This window comes from Amblyomma mixtum, unplaced genomic scaffold (assembly GCF_055824585.1).
Source record: "Amblyomma mixtum isolate Tamu unplaced genomic scaffold, ASM5582458v1 scaffold_23, whole genome shotgun sequence".
Taxonomy (NCBI): domain Eukaryota; kingdom Metazoa; phylum Arthropoda; class Arachnida; order Ixodida; family Ixodidae; genus Amblyomma; species Amblyomma mixtum.
Window position 1 is genome coordinate 489,944 of NW_028317720.1, and position 22,419 is coordinate 512,362.

A 22,419-nucleotide genomic window follows, 5' to 3' on the forward strand; every position below is an offset into this window, starting at 1 on the left:
AAACTTCTCACCTGCGTACTGGATTGATGAACTGGCGCGCTGTATAGGTACAGCTGTACCTGTTGCTGAAAAGCCATCAGTTCGTCTACGACGAATCCCAGCAGAAGGTTCGTGCCTGCGAAAAGACAAGGCGGAAATATAGGATTACAGGCACCCCTACTGTAGTACAGTAGTCACACTCAGTCGCAAGTTCGCATGCTTTCGCGTGTTCTCGAAATAAGAAAGGACACTTCTATCATTGCTTCTTTATCTGTCGATATAGGGTGTTGCCGGATCCAAGTCTGCAGAGATGAGGCACCCGCAGTTATGACACAAAAAACCGGGCAGTGCGTTAAGCACCTACCAGGTGGGGATTTTTCGTCACCAGAACAAGATCTAGATCGCGCATAGCCCCTAACCTATAGTCTGCGGAATTACCCCACTCTTGATTTATGTGAGCGTTCAGCACAGCTTTCACTACCGCGCACTGGTATCTCTATAACGCACCGGTCAATGTGATGTCAGTCTTATTCCATGTGATCCGGAATGTCTGTAAAAATAATAATCAAAGGTGACTCTTTTCAGCTTAATCTCCAATCAGTGGCCTCTGTGTCGCTTAGACGCAATTATTCTTTCACATAAACCCTCTTTCGCAGTATTCCCTAGATGTTGTAGGAAACTGCGCTGCGCTTTTTATCCTGAGTACTGCAGTCAATCTCTCCTGAAATTCCCGCCAGCAAAACAATCTCGTAAAGGCCTACGTTGGACATTATGTGGCGATGGTATCCCTCCGGTCGTGCATAAGAGAAACGACGGCCACAGCAGTAACCCCGTGTTTCCTACTTTCAATACACAAGACTTCAGTTTTTACTTCTTGGACGAACCACTTATTCAATACCACTTGTTGCAACAAGCTATTATGGCAGCCAGCGTAGACTGGGCGTCGCATTATTTCTGAATGAAGTCGTCACTTCTCACGAGCACTTAATCGCACCATCCTCAACTGTTTATCATGAAATGAAATGAAATCTTTATTGGCCATCAAATACAGATGGGGGATTGTAGAAAAAAGCTGTCCTTGGACAGCTTGACGGGTCCACAATCCCTTATTTCGGCAGAGTGGCAGCATCACATAACATATTCTTGATATCCAAAACATACATACATATTTAATATGATACAGGTAAGTATCCACAGTAAACGAAAACAGAAAACAACAGCAAGGTTAGACAACATTACATAGAAACCAAATACATCTGCCGGAGATCCTTGTAGGTTGCCGTGAAGAGGTCAGAACGGACCGAATTATAATCATTCAGAAGCGTTGCTATTGTGTACTTAAGGCACTGTTTCCCGTAACTTGAACGTGACATCGGTACTGACCAATCCTCGAAGTGTTTTTTAAGGTAACTTGGAGTTCTGTCCTGTAATTTGGAGAGTTACGTATATTGTTGAAATTCATGTGGATTTCCCGTTTATATACATGGCTTAAGTGATATCTATAGAGATTGTGAGCTGGAATTACCGCAGAGTTGCTAAAGAAAGTTAATGTGGAAGCAGTATAAGAAGCATTATATGTGCAGCAGTATATGCAGCTGTCTGAACAACAAACTTTAACTTCAGTCGGAGATCGCTCCCCTCTCACTCACGCCATGCCGACTCCAGATGCAGGAATACGGGTGCGCCGCGAAGCTCTGTGCTGACAAGCCGACATTCGTAGCTCGAAGTGGCTTGCCACATCCAAAACGCCAGGGGTGCCCTGTAAAGGTGAAGCATACAATCAGTTGCTTGACGAAGCATCACTAACTTGCCAAATAACACCATCTGTTTTTATTTAAACATTGTAGACGAGTTGCCTAGCGGTCGCTGGTTGGAGTTTTTCCAACATGTCCTCACGATAAGAAGAGGAACATCTAGTGATCCCACGAATCTCCACGTCTCTAAAAAAGTGCATGATGGAGGCAAAAAGACTCTTCGCACAACATGTGCGCGCTGAGACACAATATCTCACAGGGAAAGTACGTTGGTACAATATGCCCACCGAAGCCTTGAAGATCTGAAAACACCTTTGAGTTTCAGCAATTTGTGGGGTTATTTTGAGTTCCGGGTGTGCTACAACGAATTTGTTGGGTGGTAGGGCGCAGCCGCGACGGGTACAGCAAGACTGGCTGAAAATTCTGCGCCGCTAGCACGACAACACAAGAAAGAAACAAGGAACACATGCGCGCACTGCTAACTGTTTAATAGAAGTAAAAGTGTTTATTTGGAACCATTTACTCAGCATGTATGTACCGTGTATCGTTCTGAGCCCCGTCAGTAACCAGTAATCTGCAAATGACAAGGCTAAACGTAAATCGCAGAATGCTTCTTGCACTTAAAGCTCTAGTTTGTATGAAACACTTGAAAAGAAAAAAAAATCTTTGCAATGGCAGCGTCTGCTGACTATCATAGCAAAAGCAGTGTCATGCATTTTTAGGGAAAGCGGTCATCGCCGTGAACGGAAAAGCAGAACAAAAAAAGTAACAAAGACATTGTAACAAATAAGTGACATATGAAGAAACAATGACACGACACAGGTTAGGGCATAGCAGCCCAAATAAGGAAGACTAATTATTGGTGGTACAGGCCTTTATAAACACGTTTCCACTTGTTACAGGCTGGGCTCAGAGCGGTGGAGCGTTTTTACATAGTGAGTGAGGTTATAAATGTGCTCCTTCCAATAATCAGTTGATAGTGTGTGCTTGTGTCGTCACTTTTGTTCTTATGTTGGCGTCGTTACGGCGCAGTATTTTCAGTCATGCACCAAGTCGCCCCCCGCCCGTCATTCTGTAGACCAGGAACTATTTCATTTTTCACCGCTGATGAAAACCCGCCCATCGCTCTAGAGTTACGAGGCGTTTGCTGCCGACACCCACAGATGGCACAAGCGGGCGATTTGGACGAAGACTGAAATTCGGAATCTGTGGCCAAAGGGCTCCACGGCACAATGTTTTACGTTTACTCAAGATGGGGCGAAAGACCTAATTCCCAAGCATTTCACCATAAAAAAGCTCTACACCAGGCAGGGAAAGCTTGTGCTCATTGTATCACCGGTGAATACCCGGCGGCACTGGGTATCGAACCCGGCACCTCCCGCATCCGAAGCGCATGCTCAATCGACTAAGCCACTGGTGTAGTCTTTAAATTCCTCTTCGGCACGGGTCACATATTCAGCGGCTCGCGCAAATGATTATTGAAATGAATTGGCCAAACTGAGTCCGGCAACCTTCGCTGAATGGTGAGGAATAAATCTGGTACAAAATTAGGACGCCCACTTGAGACACTTCGTGTTTAATACTCCGCGTAGTAGGTAGCCTTGCACCCCTGACACCCTCTAAGGCTTCCTGACGTGCTTCGAAGCTGTCTGCAGAGTAGCGTCACAATTTCTGCTCCACCCATCCCGGGCGCTGTGTGCTTGTGAGCCCACCAGCATGTCCTGTGCCAGTGACGTAACAGCTTTCGAATAGCGTAATATAAAATGTGGCTCCGCGCAATCCGCACGCGCGTGCTTTTGTCTCCATAAGGAAAGTTAGTTGAAGTGCGTGTGCGCACTTCGAACTTGGTGGGTCTAGGAACGGTCATTTATTTTCCGAGTAGGCTGACTGCCTGCTACGCAGGCCTGTACGTCCAAATTATTTTCTCTAACCATTCATGCGGCGCTGACAGGACATCTGCAAATGTGTGTGTCGTGATCGTGATATCCGCGCAACCGCGGTTGAAATTTGGCGCGTTAAATGCCAACAGCCCTAACCATTAGTCGCCATGTTCCTCTAGACGCGTAGGCCAACAAGTTTAACAGTTCAGCAAAAAGGTTCATGCACGTCAGGCGTATCATTTTTACAACGCTTGGTGCTTTGATTAATGGGTCAAAGCTGCGATAAGAGCAATAATTTCATTTATGTATCCTCGTGCTGAAAATACAAAAAAAAATTATTTTTCTGTCTTCCCCCCAAAAAATTTCCGTGAAGCCTAACCGAGAAGACGCCCGGAATGTGCTAATCGAAAGACCATATTCATGCTGCCATCTTCAGTGTTTTGTGCTAGACGCCGTAAGCTTGTAGCACTTCACAAAGAATGAAGACGGGTAAAAGCATGTTAATCTGTAGAAATAACGTCACTGCCCTTATCCAAAGCCTGGAAATTTCTTCCAAAGGAAACAGCGCCGCGCTGACCAAGAAGCGTGTAGAAAGAATTTCATTCTCAATTTTCCCCTGCAATCGGTACAAGCCTGCTGCTTACTTAAGACCACTCACCCGCAAACTGGATGTGGGACTGACGCGCCATCTGGGCAGCCGCCAATAGGCATCGCCCTAAAGCCATCACAGCGCCTGCGACTAGAACCGCCAAACTGGTGTTGCCTGCGAAAAGACAAGGTGGAGTTTTAGGATTACAGGCACCTCTACTGCAGTACTTCCGTAACATTTAATCGCAAGCTCCCACGCACTCACGCGTTTTCGAAATAAGAAAGGACACCCATCTCATTGCTTGTTTACCTGTTGATATACGGTGTCGCTGGATCCAGGAATGCAAAGGGGGCAGTTATGACATCAACCACCGGGTAACTGATTAACCACCTACATGGCGTGGCGTTATCGTCACCAGAACAAGATCTAGACCGACATAGCAGCCAATGTGCTGGATGGGGAATCACCGCACTCCAGATCCATATTTGTGTCGGCATGTCTCTATCGACTCAATGTCCTCTCAATCTAAACAGGCTCTATCGCTGAGAGCGATAGAGGCTTGTTACAATGGTGAGTGAGGTTTATAAATGTGTGCCCTTTTCTTCCAATAAATAGCTGGTAGCGTGTGCATGTGTAATCTCCTTGTTTCTTGTTTGGTCATTGTTGCACTGCAGTATTTTCAGGCATGCACCAACTCGCCCCACATCCCGTCATTCTGTAGAGCAGGAACGATCTGAGTTTTCACCGCGGATGTAAACTCAACCATCGCTGTTGGGTTACGTGGTGTTTGCTGCTGACTCCGAAAGACGACACAAGCGGGCAATGTGAACGAAAGCTGAACTCTGTCTTCATGATGACGATGACACATTTTTAAAGCGCAAGGACATCTGCGGCCGAAGAGCACCATGGCACAAGGTTTTTTCCTTTAAACGAGATGGGGTGAAAGGCCCATTTGCCAAGAACCTCACCCTAACAAAGCCGATCACCAGGCAAGGGAAAGCTTGTACCCATTCTATAACCTGTGGGTTCCCGGCAGCACTGGGGATAGCACCCCGTTCCTCGCGCATGAGAGGCGGATGTTCAAACAACTACGCCACCGCTGCGGTCTTGAAATTTCACTGCCGCACGGCTCAAACACAGAGCCTAATGCAAATGATGACTGAACGCGAATTGGACCAAACTGAGCTCGACAATCTTTGCTGAACGCTGAGAAAGAAAGCTTGTACAAAACTTAGGGGAACGACTCCGGTAGTGTATTCCCTGATAGCATTCCAAGTGTCTTTTCAGGTAAGTAGTTAGCTCTCGAGGGTCCAGTGACATGCACTTGAGACACTCCGGGTTTAACAGCCCTGCGTAGTAGCTAGGCCTGCACCCTGCACATCCACTAAGGCTCTCTGACGCGCTGCGAGGAGCGCCACAATTTCTTCTCCATCTAACGCGGGTGCTGAGTTGCGGTGAAGCCGCCAGCATTTTTTATGCTGGTGGCGTAACAGCTTTTGAATTGTGTCCACGAGTCTGTGTAAGATATGGCTACGGGTAATTCGTACGTGAGTACTTTTGCTTAAATAAGGAATGAAACATTTCATTTGTATGTCCACATTCCGCAACTAGTGGGTAAGACAACGGCCATTTTACATGCGCAATAAGCTGACACCTTGCTACGCAGACCTGAACTTCTGATGTATTTTCGCTAACCATTCAAGCTACGCAGACTGGACAAATGCGAATGTGAGCGCCGTGGTGGCCATAACCGTGTACCCCGGTTGAAAAGTGGCTCGTTCGATACCTACAGCAATATCCACTAGTCGCCACGTTCATCCAGAGGTGTACACCAGGCAGTTTAACAGTGTAACGAAAAAGGGCCATGAATGTCAGGTGTTCTATTTTCACAACGCTTGGTGCTTCAATTTGTGTAGCAATGCTGCATTTGGAACAAGGCTTTCATTTATGTACTTCTTGCTGAAAATACAAAAATTAAATTTCCCTCTTCCCGGCAGACATTTACTTGGAAGACTAACCGAAAACACGCCCAGAATGTACCAGTCGAAAGGCCTAAGTCATGCTGGAACCTTCAGTGCATTATACTAGGCGCAGTAAGCTTCTAGCACTTCAGAAATAATGAGATTGGGAGAGAAGAAAATTAATCTGCTAAAATAACGTCACTGCCCTCTATCCATTGTCTGAAAATTTCGTTCAAAGGGAACAGAGTCACGATAAGAAGAAGAGTGCAGATGGAAGAAGTGAGGGTCGCCAGAACTGAGCTAGAATGGTGCCCTTGTATTTCACAAATATTTACATCAGCCACTTATTCAGAAGTGGAGAATTATGATTCACGATGCTCCCTGCGACCAGAGAAGGGCTACTGCTATACTAAAAACTACTCACCCGCTGACTGGATTGTGGAACTGGCGCGCCGTCTGGGCACATGGCTGTACCTTTCGCCTGAAAGCCATCACAGCGCTTACGACGCGACCCGCCAAACGGACGCCGTCTGCGAGAAGACAAGACGAAGTTTGAGGATTACAGGCACCTCTGCTGCAGTACTGCAATCACACTGAATCGTAAGTCTGCACGCATTCACGCGCATTCGAAATGAGAAAGGACACCCCTCTCAATGCTTGTTTACGCGTCGATATACGGCGTCGCTGGATGCAAGTCTGCAGACATGCTGCTCCCGCAGTTATGACATCAACTACCGGGAAATAGGTTAACTACATTTCCGGTGCGGAGTTTTCGTGACCAGAACAAGATCTAGATCGCGCATAGCACCCAACCAGCCGGCTGGGGATACCCCGCACCAGATTCATGTGAGCGGTCAGCATACCTCTGTACAACGGACTAGTTTCTCTAAAACGCACTGGTGAGTGTGATGTACATTAAAGCTCAACTCCATAAGAATCCCAAAAGAAATGTTGCGACCATAATGATCAATGCACATTTGCTCAAAGGTCAGGGAAGCGAGCGATGGGACCGCTATGATAGATGCTTGGAATGACGAAATCATATTGATATGCAGCATGACCACCTCTTTCCCAGAAAAATATACACGCTTGTGAATGCCGCTCCGCTCACCACACTGCGTTGCACACAGAGCGGTGCAAAGGCAAAGTAGAGGTTACACAAGAGAGGAGAACACGGACGGAGTCTCTATGTTCAGAAGCATATTCCAAATGCAAAATGCTCAAAGCTTCTTGCGAACTCCGCAACACGACCACTCATATGTTGTTCTAAGAAAGCGCGAAGAAAGCTCCAACTACCGTTTGTTGATAACACGACAGTTCTAAGTAGGATCGCAAGTGGACACTCGGTAAGAATGACCTCATCTTATGCTTAACTTTGGCATGTTATCTCGAATGCTAAAACATTTGGTTTGATCAGATCAGAAGCATTCGAGGTCAAAACGAACAGCGGAACCTTCCTCTTTTCCAAGTTGGTTTGGTTCGGTTTATGGGCGTTTAACGTCCCTAAGCGACTCAGGCTAGAGGGACGCCGAAGTGAAGTGCTCCGGATATTTCGACCACCTGGTGTTCTTTAACGTGAATCAACATCGGACACCACACGGACCTTTAGAATTTCGTCTCCATCGAAATTTCCCTCGCCGCGGCTGCGATAGAACCCGCGTGCCATAGCCACTCCGCCACCGCGGACTGGTTTCCTGTTTTCATCACGTGGCCGCCAACAGTGGAGGCAAAGGGAAACAATGCTACGAGCAATTTCATTTTATATGGTTAGCGGAGAACAGCTCAAGAGAATGCAAAGAATACACAGAATTTGATCAAAACAAAGCGGACCAGTTTCACTCTTTTTGCTGCTGTGCATGGAATTGAGGGGGAATAAATCTGGAGGTTCACTTGCCGCTGTCGTGATCATATTTACTAATAACACACAGTTCAGTTTCAGTTACGCATCAGGGAGGCTGTTGTGTATTCGGAAATGTTAAGTTCTAATGCTATCCAGAAGACAGGCTCATGCCAGCCTCCCGTCACCGATTGCTTTTTATTATGTGTCAGTGCTTGTGAAGTGCTAATTACTCACTCCCGGCATGTAATGTTGGAAACTATATTTTCCGAAGCCCAAGAATGAGTAAAATACAATGGGATACTGGTATATAAAAATCGCGTATCTAAAAAATCTTTATTGCGGAAAGTCAGACACATAGATCACTAATACAAAAATAAGTCTTGTATTTTGATATGAAAAGCGCTTCCACTATTTCCAGTGTAGTTCGATCTCGGTGACCCAACAGGCCGCTCGTTATCGAGACTAACGGAGAGCGTTCTTTTTCCCCTTTGTGTTGCTGTAGTTTCAACAATGTGCTACCTAACTGCTTGAGGCATCACTCCTTGTGTGTCTTAACAACCCGTCTAGTGGCGAGTGAACGCTTTGTTCCGCCCTTTGTATCTGTCTGTAGCGCTTGCGTTAGTCACAATTTATGTTTACCAACTTGCTAAGTTATCTGCCCTGACGAAAATGTCTGATCCGAGCGTTCTTTCTTGCCTCACCGGCTGCATCGGTGATGAAGTGCGACCACACCACGACTTGGTGGATGACGACTGTTCATCGCACGCTGTTCCCATCGGCAACTTGCTCGCGCAGTGGATTCTCGGCGATTCCAGCCTGGCCCGGCTGTCTGCACAAAGAGGGAGTTTGCCGCAACAATTCCTGTAGTACGCTGCTCAGCCGATCGGCCCTTGTGGGCATAAACACATGCGAACTGTAATGTCTTGAAAGCAGAGCAGCTGCGCGCGGTTGTGTCCGTCGTCATATCACGCAACACTTTACACACATAGAACTAATTGCGGGCGCTGTGTGCTACATCGCGAACATCGTTGAAGACATGAATGCAAAGTGCACGCAGGGTACCACTTTTCTAGCTCTTTAAGCACTTATATGAACATGAAGGAGCAGCACGTTCAGTATTAATTTCACGGCAATTATTTTCTTTGTTATAGCTTAATACGATCGCAGCTGTTTGCAGGAGCACCCAACAAGGAGATAGGCTGTTTAATTTTAGCATACCTTAGGCATTACGCTGTCACTGTGCTTTTGTTTAAATGGGCGCCTCCAAACTGCCACACACGACGCCAATATGAGAGCGACACTGAACGCGAGTTCGCTACTTTTTGTTGGGACAAAATGATCCTTGAAGAGGACATTCGAAGATATTGCGCCATCAATATTACCTCTTTAGTTCGGCGACTCCAGTTATGGGCTATTTTTCTAGATCGTAAACGTTTTCAATGCATATATTCGTCGGTAATATATAAATTGAACAATGGTCGCGGTAAAAATGGCCAAGGGCCAATTTGGTCGATATGCTTTTCTGGACTGCGGCAATGTGGTAGCTTCAGTACAGAACACCAGCAAAATGCAGTGGGAAATGCCTATTTTTTGGAGGTTCATGCTTTACACTCGTATCGTGATCATTGAGCGGGCATTACCGTCAGTCGTATTGCGTCATTGGCTGCGAAAATTGCGCTCTCTAGAGCTCCTGCTCCGTTAAGTATTGACTGAGTACAGGTATCACTTAGCAGTGCGTGCGGCGTGGAAAGTCGCAGAGCGGACACGGCATCACGCGTTTGATCATGCAGCACCACAATATTTCAATCATAAATACTTCAAGGACAATGCATACTGACTTCCCAAACACTGGTTGAACTTGTTCTTAACTGCCAGGCAGTATGCAAAGAATACCTATAAAAGTCCCTAGATTTCAAAAATTTTTGTTTCTCTTTCTTCACAATTTCTTGCCCTTTTACTTGCCAACGCTCAAAAACAGCAATATATAAAAAGCTATGTCTTATTTCTCTTCAAAATACACCCTTGTTCAAAGCTTCTATTTTCGTATGTTGTGTAATTAATGGGCAAGAATTTAAAACTATATTCTCAGCTTCTCTGAGAGAATAGGAATTATTACAGGAAAACGGGCGTATATTGAGCCTTGCCGGAGCCGAGTGTTGTTGAAGACCACTCACATGACTCGAGGAAGAAGAGGAGGTTCCGCTCCGGCCTTGGGTCCCTGGGCACGGTGGCATTGTTTCTGATGAGAGGGCTGATTTTTTAGCAAAGTCTGCCCTTGATGGTCCTATTGTCCCTTTCGTCCCAAATACTATTTACTTGACTCTAGCACGCTTTCAGCGATTCCAGCGTTTCCACACCTTGAGCCATGAGCCTCTCCTCGCTGCAGCGGATTTTCAACACCTGGCATTTCCTTGGAGTGTGCGGATGTGCAGTTAAAGGCAATGTGAGGTGTCCATGACCCTTTTGCGCTGCAGGATACCGCGGCTAAATCTTTATTTTTGCCGATCGGGGCTTTCGATATCCAACGTTTGTGAGTCTTGTGGCGAAATTGAGTCTATAGAACATTTTTTCCTCTCCTGCCGGCGGCTCGCTGCTCTCCGTAGAATTTGCTTGGAGTTCCCCCTCGCTCGGCATGGGCTTCCTCTATCTATTCCGATTCTCTTATCCTTCGGGGCAAGCGCCAAGGGATATGCCCTGAAACCAGTGTTCGATTCTATTCACAATTATATAATTTCATCTGGTAGATTCCTCTGCTAGAATGTGAATTCACAACTTTTCTTTCTCCGTATTTTTTGTATTGTACAAATTCTAGCTCTGTGTCCCAAATTTTAGATTTAATTATACTCCATTCCCTGTACATGAGTGCGTTTGTATCCGCTATGCACCCTGGCCAATCCCCCGCTGTGGGTATGTGCCATTCAGCCGAAGCACATCATCATCATCATCTTCATCATCACCTTTCGGTACTGTCACCGCTTCTCGGCTTTTTTTCATGCGCAACAAACACTCAAGAGCTCACTCTTATGTCCAACCTATCCTAAAGGTGAGCGCTTTCCAACCGCTAAAGACATTACTAGATGCAGTCCACTCTTCTGACCGCACCGACGTCGTAAAGTTCGCTCCCGCCGCGCTGGGCCTCGCCTCGCCTTGAGGCTAGGCCTATCACCGGCAGCGCACCTACCCCAATAGCCATGGAGGTGCAAGCGCAGGGCGACAACCTCGACCCTGAAACGTCCCGACCCAGTGAGTGGACCGCAGTGCTCCACGCATACCAGGTTCGAGAACCAAGCCCGAATACCCTGGTTGGACCCGCACAAACAGCCGTGTCCGCCGTCGGTGCTCAGGCCGAGACTGCCCCTGCGCCCTTTAAGCCGACGTACCGTGCTCAACAGCAACAGCTGCGCGTGTCGCACGCTGTCTCGCAGCGAAGTAAACACCTTGCTTCACTCCCACCCGGCACTATACGGGTAGTTTTTCGACCGAGAGGCGGGCTCGCTTTGAACGGAGCCATGGCGCAGCCCCTTATGCAAGCCCTGCCAGTCACTGCCGAAGGCCGGGACCTAGGGGACTTTCACCTCCGGATCCATACTACGAATAACATATTCACCGTCGCTACCCACCAGGAGACAACCGCCCTGCACCTCGTCCAACTCAAGGAAGTGGTACTCCAAGGGACCAGTTACCCTGTCGCCGCCTACATCGCACCGCCGCCCGCAGCTGTACGTGGAGTCATCTCGCAGGCCTACTGGGCGGAAACCACGGAGCAGATGCTACGAGACCTCCAGACCCGCAACCCGGACGCTGATATTATCGCAGCACGCAGAATGGGGAGGACGCTCTCCATATTAATCACTTTTGCGCATGGACCAGTCCCTCATACCATACGCTACATGTGTGGTTTATAGATGCACGGCGTACAAGGGCATTCCAGATGCCTGCACCAACTGTCGCCGACCGGGCCACAGATATGACGTCTGCCCCCACCCCAAGACTGGTCTCTGCACGCGGTGCGGGGACAAGCATGACCCGCAAGCTGTTCCTTCCTGCATCCCGATCTGCATTCTGTGTGGGGGCGAGCACCTCACGGGTACCGGCTCATGCAAGGAAAGACAACTCCGAAACAACGCAGCCCGCCGCCACAGAAAACAAAGCCCTTTAGCAAGAAGGACTTTCCCCCGCTGCAAACGACCCTTCCCACTACCTCTACGTGGGCCTCCAAGGCCGCCAGGACTCATACGCTGACCTCCCAGGACCACGAAGTGACTGCTCTGCGGGAAGAGGTAAGGCAGCTCAAGGCAGCCATCTCTACCTCCACCACCGCTCTACCCCCAAATCCTCCACCCCAATTCTCTCCACCCACCTCGCCACCTGTCGAACCTCCTTCGAAAAAGAGGAGGCCTGATGAGACGCCAGCACAACCCATAGACTTGGAAGCAAAATTTCAGGACTTCGCCAAAAACTTAGAAGCTAGGCTCGCAGAGCGAATTACTGCACAGGTCACTGCACAGTGCCAAATTTTGATTGAAACTACCATTACCCGTTTAATGGATACTGTCATAACTAGCATCATGGCCAAGGTAGAGGAGCGTTTACATCAACTTGCTCCTAGCCTCTCACAGGCCTCTCCTTCCACAGTGCCACCCTCCACACCCCTCCTGCGCCCTCTACGCTACAGCATGGCTCCTCCGACGGACCATAACTCTTTACACATTATTCAATGGAACTGCAGGGGCTTTCGGCGCAAGCGCGATCCTCTGCTGCAAATTATTGCTACTTCCTCATCCCTACCAGACATCATCGCAATTCAGGACGCAAACGTTTGCAAACAAATTCCCGGATACGCTCTTATCCCCTCGGACTCTACTGATCTTCCTCGGGCGGTCACATACGTCTGCAACTCTTTGCATTACATGGAACACACAATTACCACACCTATCGCTCACAGGTTCATCGAAATTTCACCTCCAACCCCTGCACAATCTCCCTTGTTCGTTCTTAACTGCTATCTTCTACCACGACAGCCAGTTAATCTACTCCCTCCACTCCTCAAATCCGTGGCGCAATTGGCTGGATCAAATCCCCTACTAATTGCCGGTGACTTCAACTGCGCACACGTGGACTGGGGCTATCGGCGCACAAACCACAGAGGCACAGTTCTCTGCAATGAAATGATGATCCTCCACTTGTCCATCTATAATGATTTCAGCCTGCCTACGCGGGTTGGTAACAGTGTTACTACAGATACCAGCCCAGATCTCACGCTTAGAATAAATGTGGCCCACCTGCAGTGGGAAAGAACGCAAACCACACTAGGCAGCGACCATCATTTAATTCGCATAACACTAAGCTATCGCCGCCCTCAGCACAAATTTACCGTTAGACAAAGTAATTGGGACCAGTTACGAAAATTTCACCAGGAACACGTACAGTCAACACAGGTACCCTTCGAGCTAGACACCTGGACTACCCAGTTACAGGAGGACATTCGCCAACATACCCGAACGCTAGACACTACCCCAGACACCCCCGTAATTGACAGTAAGCTCGTGCACCTCCTACAAGCTCAAGAACGCATAACACACAGATGGAAAACTCAAAAACATAATAGGAAACTAAAACTGAAACTCGCACAGCTTCAGAGTTAAATAGAACACCACAGTGCCACTCTTTGCAATGCTAACTGGAATCAGATTTGTGACAGTCTCCGCGGCAATCTCTCCACAAGCGGTGCCTGGCACCTCTTACGCCACATGCTAGACCCCACGCAATCTAAACACGCCTTAGCATTCGCCGCCTTACTCATAACCACAGGCAGGACACGAACGCCTTCCTCGCGCAGGTGAAATTAACATATACCACCCCAGGTGACCCTTGCAAGCACCCCGAGTACATGGGTCCACCTCAACCCCAGCTTGACGCCCCTATTACAGAGGCGGAATTTCGGAAAGCCCTTTTGAAATTGCGCAATACTGCACCCGGGGAAGATCAAATTACCAATGCTGCCATCCGAAACCTTGACGATGCCTCCATATCTCATCTAGTCACCCACTTCAACGAGTGCTGGAAGTCAGGTACCCTCCCAGCCACCTGGAAGCATGGAAAAATCATATTAAGCATGAAATGCTTTTAGCTCCCGTTGTCGGCAGTGTGGTGACGTCACGCCGAGACCTAGAGCCATCATCCGGGCACTGAAATCCACTCATCCGGGCACTGAATTCCAGTCATCCGGGCACTGAAATCCACTCATCCGGGCACTGAAATCCACTCATCCGGGCACTGAATTCCAGTCATCCAGGCACTGAAATCCACTCATCCGGGCACTGAATTGCAGTCATCCGGGCACTGAAATCCACTCATCCGGGCACTGAATTCCAGTCATCCGGGCTCTGAAACGAGAACATCCGGGCACCGTACGAGACTTAACGAGATTTAACGAGACTCTCTAAGCCCTCCTACGCGACCGGCATGCAAGCGCCGGTTGGTCTCCAAGTGAGACAAAAAATAACTGCTGCCAGTGCCTTCTCAATGTTTATCAAGATATCAGTGGAGCTGTGGGTTTGATAATGCACGGAATTATAATTTCCGATTTCTAATAACGCGTGCAAAAAGCACATAAATGCCACGTTACACTCCGTTGTCATATGTGATCCGGGGGAGAAGCGCTGCGTTCAAAGGGCAAGGCATCGCGCCGAACGGGTGGTGGCGTTCCTCCCTTCCTTTACGGTGCGGTTCGGGTGTCCACCGAGATGGCAGAGAATTACTGCCCCATTTCCTTTCCTCAAAAAACCTTGCGTTCAAATGGCAAGGCATTGCGCTGAACGGGTGGTGGCGTTCCTCCCTTCCTGTACGGTGCGGTTCGGGTGTCCACCGAGATGACATTAGGCCCGTAAACATTTCATGCTTACTCTACTCTCGTTTACGGGAGAGGCAGAGATTTCTTGCCCGACTAACCACGTACATGGAAGACAACCACCTTTTTCCGCACAGCATGATGGGCTTTCGTGCGCACCTATCTGCACAGGATGCCCTAATACAAATTACACATGACGTGCTTGATGACACGATCCCTCACCTCACTAAAGCTATTCTGGCGGTAGACCTCACAAAGGCATTTGACAGGATTCGACACGATGCCATTTTGCGAGAACTGCAGGCACTACAGGTAGGCTCAAATACCTACAACTACGTTCTCGCCTTTCTCTCGGGCCGCACTGCCTCTCTGCACATAGCAGAGCTGAGCACACCACCTTATACACTCGGCGAACTTGTAACCCCCCAAGGCGCGGTCCTCTCCCCTCTTCTCTTTAATATTGCTCTCATCCCCCTAGCTCATAAACTCGCTGTCATCCTACACCTAAGGCATAACTTGTACGCTGATGATATTACCGCATGGACCACTCATGGATCTGATGGAGAAATTGAGGAAACTCAATTAGCAGCTGAAACCATCTCTGCTCATGCGTCATCTATTGGGCTCGAATGCTCGACCTCGAAATCCGCACTTCTCCTCATAAGACCCGAAATCTGCAGCTAACTCGCCCATTCAAATCGCTTTAAAAGGAACCCCTATCCCCGTCACCCCCACCCTCCGTATCCTTGGCCTTTACCTGCAGGATTCAGGACGCAACGATCATACCCTTAAAACACTCAAGGCCTCCACGCAATCTGTGTTGCAACTTGTACGCCGCGTATCCTCCCTGCACAAAGGTTTAGACGAAGCGGACAGCATGAAAGTAGTGCATGCTTTTACACTTAGCCGCATTTTATACGCCACCCCACATCTTAAGCTCAACCGCATGGAAACAGAGCGAGTGAACGCCATGATTCGTCTAGCAACCAAGGCAGCCTTAAACTTACCCCGCAGCACTAGCACAGCCAAGCTCCTTGAACTAGGCATGCATAACACCTTTCAGGAACTAGTAGACGCGCACCTCCAGACACAGTATCTGAGACTTGCCGCGAGCGCAACTGGCCGGCATATCCTCGTTTCCCTTCGCATCAACATTCCCGCTAATCAGACATGCCTTATAGCTATTTCTCGACACATTCATACCCCCCTCGTTGTTAACCCCTTCCCCGGAACGTTCATCCCCAGTACCACATCCCTCGCCGCATGGCTCGCGCTAAAGCCCTACACAAGTATTATGGACAAGCCCAGGACGCCATTTGGGTAGACGCCGCGTGCACAACTCATGAAGCTGTAGCTGTTGGTTACAATCCAGCCCTCGCACAGCCCCTCACACACCGCCTTCCGTCGGGCTGTACGCCTGAGGAGGCAGAGGAAACCGCCATCGCCCTAGCCCTTGTACATTCCAATGCAAACTACATCTTTAGCGATTTCAAAACGGCTCTGTTCAACTTCGCGCGAGGCAGGATTCACGCCCCTGCTTGGGAGTTGTTGAACACACCCACCAAAAACTTACCACGCAGGGTAGAGCTCCAGTGGGTGCCGGCTCACTCTGGGAATCCAGGAAACGAGGCTGCCGATAAATTGGCCCGAGGTTTGATTTGCCGGGCTCAGGACGGCCTCGATCCAGGTTTCTCGAGAGAACGGGCGCACACCTTTGGAGAGCTCACGCAAATGCCCCGCTTGGACCGCCGGACTTACCCTCCTCCACACCCCTCCCTTACCCATTCCCAACAGATCCTCTGGAGACGCCTCCAGACCCGCTCTCTCTCATCCCCTCAGCTGCTATCCCACTACTGTGGCACCTCCCCTGCATGCACCCTGTGCGGCGACCCTCACGCCACACTCTCCCACATCCTTTTCGGCTGCCCTGCTGATCCTCCCCCGCAGGGACAGCCCGCGTTATCAAGTTGGGAGGACTGGGAGGTCGTGCTCTCGTCTCCGGACCCGCCATCGCAGCTTGCTGCGGTGCTTCGGTGTGCCGACGTCATGGACAAACACCACATGAACGTTCCGACGGAGAGTGGGACCGTGCGGTGGCCCAGGGACCCAAGGAGGGTCTAACACACTTGCCATAATAAAGTTTTTCTCTCTCTCTCATGAATAAGTTTAGTTTAGTTTGAGTTTAACGTCCCAAAGCAACTCAGGCTATGAGGGAGGCCGTAGTGAAGGGCTCCGGAAATTTCCGCCACCTGGGGTTCCTTAACGTGCACTGAGATCGCTCAGCACACGAGCCTCTAGAATTCGCACAGCACACGGGCCTCTCTGAATTCAGCCGCCGCGGCCGGGATCGAACCCGCATCTTTCGGGTCAGCAGCCGAGCGCCGTAACCACTGAGCCACCGCGGCAGGGTACTCTCATGAATAAACAATGTTTAAATGAACAAAACAGAACAAGCGTAATTGAGATACAGTTGGCGATTTCCAGAAAGAAAAACACTAAACTAAAGACTTTGTATATCTAAGTCCCAGGCACGTACCAGACGACCTGGAACGCGCCGAGTGCGGCAGCTGTCATGGGCTGCTCAGTGGCTGGTCCATCTGCAGGAAAGAAAACCGAGTTTACATTGGCACAATCGACAAAATGAACACTGGTATTCTCTTGGACGTCCCATCGACGTCCTAAATACCCAAAGGACGTTCAAGGAAGTTTCAGAGACCTACCTTAAAGTGCGATTTAGGGGTCCACTGAACCAGGGAGCGATTTATCCGCCTTTTCTTTCCTCAAAAACCGGATTGTGCAGCGTTGTCAGCTCCAATAAGACGATGAATGGCGGTTACCTATTCTGTGGCGTGTTTGTGCCACGTTACCCTGAAAAACGGGTTCACTAATTCCACGGCTTTCGCCGAGAATGCAGCTACAATTTCTAGAAGGGATGTCGGGGCACGTTATGTTTCACCCGGTAGTCCAAATTATTCGAAAGCGCTCCACTACTGCGTTTATTTCTCTCTATCGCCTTGCTCTGTGATGTGAGACAGTTACTGCGCCATTTATGTTGCTCAAAAACCACTAATTCCGCCCCCGCCGCGGTGGCTCCGTGGTTACGGCGCTCGACTGCTGACCACAAAGACGCGGGTTCGATCCCGGCCGCGACGGCCGAATTTCGATGGAGGCGAAATTTAAAGAGGGCCGTGTACTGTATGATGCCAGTGCACGTTAAACTCCAGGTGGTCGAAACTTCTGGAGCCCTTCACTACCTCGACACTCATAGCCTAAGTCGCTTTGGGACGTTAAACCCTAATAAACCAAACCTAAACTACTGATTCCGGGGGTGTGTTGCAGGTTACGACTTTGGGTGGTCGAGCCCAAGGCCGCAGTAGCTGCCTCACTTCTTGGTGGACACACGAACGCACTGTTCAAGTAGTGAGGAAGGTCGGATCTCGAAGAAAGGAACAGTGCTGTAGTGGAGGGCTCCGGAATTATGTCGACCTGATATCGCGAAGCACACGGGCCCCCTTCCATTTCGCTTCCATCGAAACACGGTTGCCGCGGCCACTTTCGAACACGGGAACCCCGGCTCAGTAGCCGACCCACCGCGGCGGATGGCTGTGAAATTAGTTGCAAACTTCCACCAGCACCAGTTTCTCCAGAACATTCGAGACAAAGAGAAATTGGCGAAGTGCATAAGTAGTTGTTTTCCTAAAGGCATAAATCTGCGTGTATGAGCACTCTCAGAAAAGAGTTACAAGAGTTCATCGCTTGTATTTGCCGCAGCGCATGGAACAGGTGCCGCTTTTCCAGAAACTGACGCGATGTAGAGAATGCTCCTGTTGTTGTTGCGAATGAGAAAATGATGAAAAGGAAATTGCCCGGGCCTGCTTACTGGCTCGAGCCGAGCCACCACCGCTGCCGCGTGCAGATAGAGGGGAGTTAAAAATTCAGAGGAAAGAGGAAAAGACAAAAACAGACGTACGTCGCAGCAGCAACCGCGTCCACCGCGAAGCGGACGCTGGCTGAAAAAAAAAACAGATAAGCGGCCGAAGCTGCGATTCGTTCGCTCCACCTCCTCCAGAATGCTCCTAAAGTCCAGGTCATGAGCAAAATAAGATGTAGACACGATGAAGAAAAAAAAAAGGGTTTATGAGTTCATGGGGGTTTAACGTCCCAAAGTGGCTTCGGCTATGAGGGACGCCGTAGTGAAAGGTTCCGGAAATTTCTACCACATGTGGTTCTTTGACGTGCAGTTACATCGCACAGTACACGGTCCTCTGGAAGATCGCGCCTATCGAAATTCGACCTCCAAGGGCGGGAACGAACCCGCACCTTTTGGGTCAGAATTAGAGAAATTAGGGCAAGAAACTAGAAGCAAACAGAGAACCAATAGTTTGTTGTCCTAATATTCTCTTTCGTGTGGTCTCGTATTCCCGTGGTAATTATGAATTTAGGATCCCGATACCAGCTGTGCCAGCTATACGTTTTTAATGATGTCGAAATTGTACTCACGTCAGCGTTGCTCGTTTCCTGACGGCCATGCTGCGGGTGTTTCACTGACTCTTTTATATGGATGCGAATTCCTTCTTCCTAAAAGTGTAAAAGGAAAGTCCTGATAAGCTTCTGGAACACACAAAGAGTCTTTCAGTGAACGACCCAACAAGGCCTGCCGACACTGCGTCCGAAAGCGCATTCAATCATCTTTCACTTTCAAAATTGGAAGTTTTTTTATATTTTTTAAGGCGCACTCGTCGAGTGAACGGTTCTCAGTACTAGGCCTATTCGAGGATGCTAATTTGCGAGGATGCAATGGCTCTGAGGTTGAGAGGGTGATGAGAGCGTCCGTCGCCGCCACCTTGAACACATCGAACCGAGGAAGCCGATGCGCTATGTGATAGTCGCGAACTCTCGAAGAAGTAGTACATCGGGTGGATGCACGTGGCATACAAAAAGCTGCACGAGTAGTGAGCGGCAGCCGTCTCGTTATCTTATCAGAAGCTTATGAATGAACAAGGTGCATCGAGGAAGCTAGCTCGGACGCACGTCGAGCGCTACGACACCTACATCCAGTACGCACAGAGCGCTTTGACCACCAAGGAAAACGAGAAAATGCGGTAGTATATAATGAAAGCTTCAGGACCAGTTACCGGGCAAACTAATCGGCCGTAGACTTCCCGTGGGATGTCCTAAAGAGACTTGGATCTACCTGCCCGCCTTCGCTGTTCCGGAAGATGCTATGTCTTCGTTCTGTTAAGAGGGCAGTGTAGCGCTTACCATGTACTACGATGACGTATAGATCCCGCGCCGAGGCAGATATCGTGGAAAGCTGCTGCCGGTCGATATCACTCCACATAATTATTAAAACTAATCCAGGTTTTGCCGCCGCCTTCAAGAAGTCGCTTTTGTGCATTCCGAGACAGGTTGCACCCGCGGCGTGACCCGAACACAATGGCGTCTCTTCCTGGACTGATGTCGCAGGCCCGTCTAACTGGGTGGACTGCCGCGTCAGCAGAACAAGTCATGCTCACGTGCTCTCCATCTCTCTCTCTCTCTCTCTCTCTCTCTCTCTCTCTCTCTCTCTCTCTCTCAGCTTTCTCGTGGTTTCTTTGGCGCCCGTTTCTGCGTTTCGTGGCGTCGCCGTCGCCGTCGCCGTTATCCGTTGCAACCAGCAGTGGACACGCTTCAAGCTACGAAACCAATACAGCGGGAGCTTGGAGAGCAGACGGCAAAATTAGGAAATTGGTTTTTGAGGAAAGGAAATGCGCACTATCTCACTAAACCATCACGGTGGACGCCTGAACCAGAGGGAAGGCGCATAACTGCCGTCTTGGAACACTGGACACCTCACTCGTGCTTTAAGCTACGTGGCGGTAGTGAGAGATGTGCGCTGCATGCAGGTGGTCGAAATTATTCCGGAGACCTCCACTACGGCACCTCTCTCTCTCTTTCTTCTTTCACTCCCACCTTCCTCCCTTCCCTTACGGGGCGGTTCAGGTGTCCGCCGATATATGTGAGACAGTTACTGCGCCATTTCCTTTCCTCAAAAACCAATTTACATTTACATTTACATAGGCCTTCGGCGTTCATTATGTTCATTGGCGTTGGCGTCGAGAGCCTTCTACACTCCGATCAATTAAAGAAAGGAAGTGCGCATGACTGGCTCCTTGAGTCAGACGGACGCCTGAATCGCGCTGAAAGGTACAATCTTTGTACCTCTACCATATGGTGTGGGCATGCCAATTTAATCCCTTACTTGACCCCATTCCCAACCCCTCGGAGGAGCAGTGGGAGGCTATTCTGCTCAGCGATGATCCTGACCGTCAGCACTGGCTGGTGGGGAGGGCCACCGCAGCAGCAGCAGCCAATGGACTACCGGACTAGGCGGCCCACCGACATGTTCTGAAAATACTGAATAAATAAAGATGTTTTCAATCAAAATCAATTGTCAAAAGTAACCGGAGTGCATTGTTTGCTTCTCATTCGTATAACAGGGTCCTCACGGCTTCTTCTTCTCTTTCCTCTGATCTTTTACCTCTGCTCTATCTGCACGTTGCAAAGATGGTGGCTTGGCTCGAGCCAGTAGGCAGGCCCGTGCACTTTCCTTTTCATCCTTCTCTCAGTCACAACAACAACGGAACAACTCAAAGATCAAAAAGTTATTTGAAGGTGAGAACAGGGGTCCTTCTAAGATTTAGAGTGTGATACAGAGATTTAGAGTGTGAGGGCTGGCATAATAAGTTTAATATACGACTGAGAAGAAAAAAAACATGCAGCCCGGTTACTTTTGACAAAGACCGTACGTGGGATGATGAGAGAGAGAGAGGTAGATGTGGGCTGTTTACGTTAGCGCTTGCAACGGTGAGCGAACTCTCGCAGTCAAACATTAACTGCCACCTGCCAGGGTGGCAGGGTGGGTGGGGACTTTAATATATATATGAAGACAACAGGAATTCCTTACCACTGATGTGGGAGAACAACAGGAATTCCTTACCACTGATGTGGGAGAACATCCGGTTCCTCTCGCTCGTCACGCCTCTCTCGGCTGTGACAACCTCGCGAAATGCTTAGAGAGAGAGAGAGAGAGAGAGAGAGAAACTTTATTTCATCAGGAATTCGGGGCACGCCCCAGGGTCCCCGCACGACCCCACTGCACTCATGTGTTTATGTTCCTAAGGTTCATAACACTGGCAGCACGGCCGGTGACGATGGTCTGCACAGCCGGGTCCTGGCCGCTGACGGTGGTGGTGAAAACTTTTAATTTCTGAAATAGAGTTTGGGAGCCACAGAGTGGCCACGCTACATGGTCGGCGTCCCTAGTCCGGGACACCGCATGACAATGCCCCGTCTCTAGCCCGTTTCACCAGAGCCCTTTGGGACTCAAGCGAGGAGCAGTTGAGAAGGGTAGTCTCCCATGCCTCTCTGGAAGGGGTAGGGGAAGGGGGGAGGTGGGGATTTTGAGTACATGCCCACACCATGTGGAAGATATCACAGGTCTCCCCACAGTGTGGGCATCGCCCATCCGTGTTAGGATCGTAATGCTTTAAGATTGCAGGACAGAGTAGAGTACCTGTCTGCAGG

At 49.3% G+C, this 22,419-nt stretch overlaps 1 protein-coding gene across 16 annotated transcripts in view; it reads right to left on the bottom strand.

Moving 5' to 3' along the window:
• The window catches only part of LOC149324565 (uncharacterized), a 104,123-nt gene extending 83,755 nt beyond the window's left edge, over positions 1-20,368 (bottom strand). For 6 of the 16 annotated variants that reach the window (XM_089565365.1, XM_089565364.1, XM_089565373.1 and 3 more), the window contains exons 1-9: positions 20,116-20,368; positions 19,354-19,431; positions 17,390-17,450; positions 13,998-14,389; positions 10,178-10,221; positions 8,705-8,832; positions 4,272-4,376; positions 1,629-1,738; positions 12-115 (exon numbers count right to left, since the gene is read on the bottom strand). In XM_089565365.1, the coding sequence (XP_089421491.1) occupies positions 12-115; positions 1,629-1,738; positions 4,272-4,376; positions 8,705-8,832; positions 10,178-10,221; positions 13,998-14,040 (534 nt within the window). In that variant the 5' untranslated portion in view covers positions 14,041-14,389; positions 17,390-17,450; positions 19,354-19,431; positions 20,116-20,368. Of the gene's footprint in view, positions 1-11; positions 116-1,628; positions 1,739-4,271; positions 4,377-6,587; positions 6,694-8,704; positions 8,833-10,177; positions 14,664-17,389; positions 17,451-19,353; positions 19,432-20,115 lie in introns of those variants that run through there. The other 10 variants (XM_089565372.1, XM_089565370.1, XM_089565369.1 and 7 more) reach the window with 7 other exon arrangements.
• Between the last annotated feature and the right edge of the window lie 2,051 nt (positions 20,369-22,419).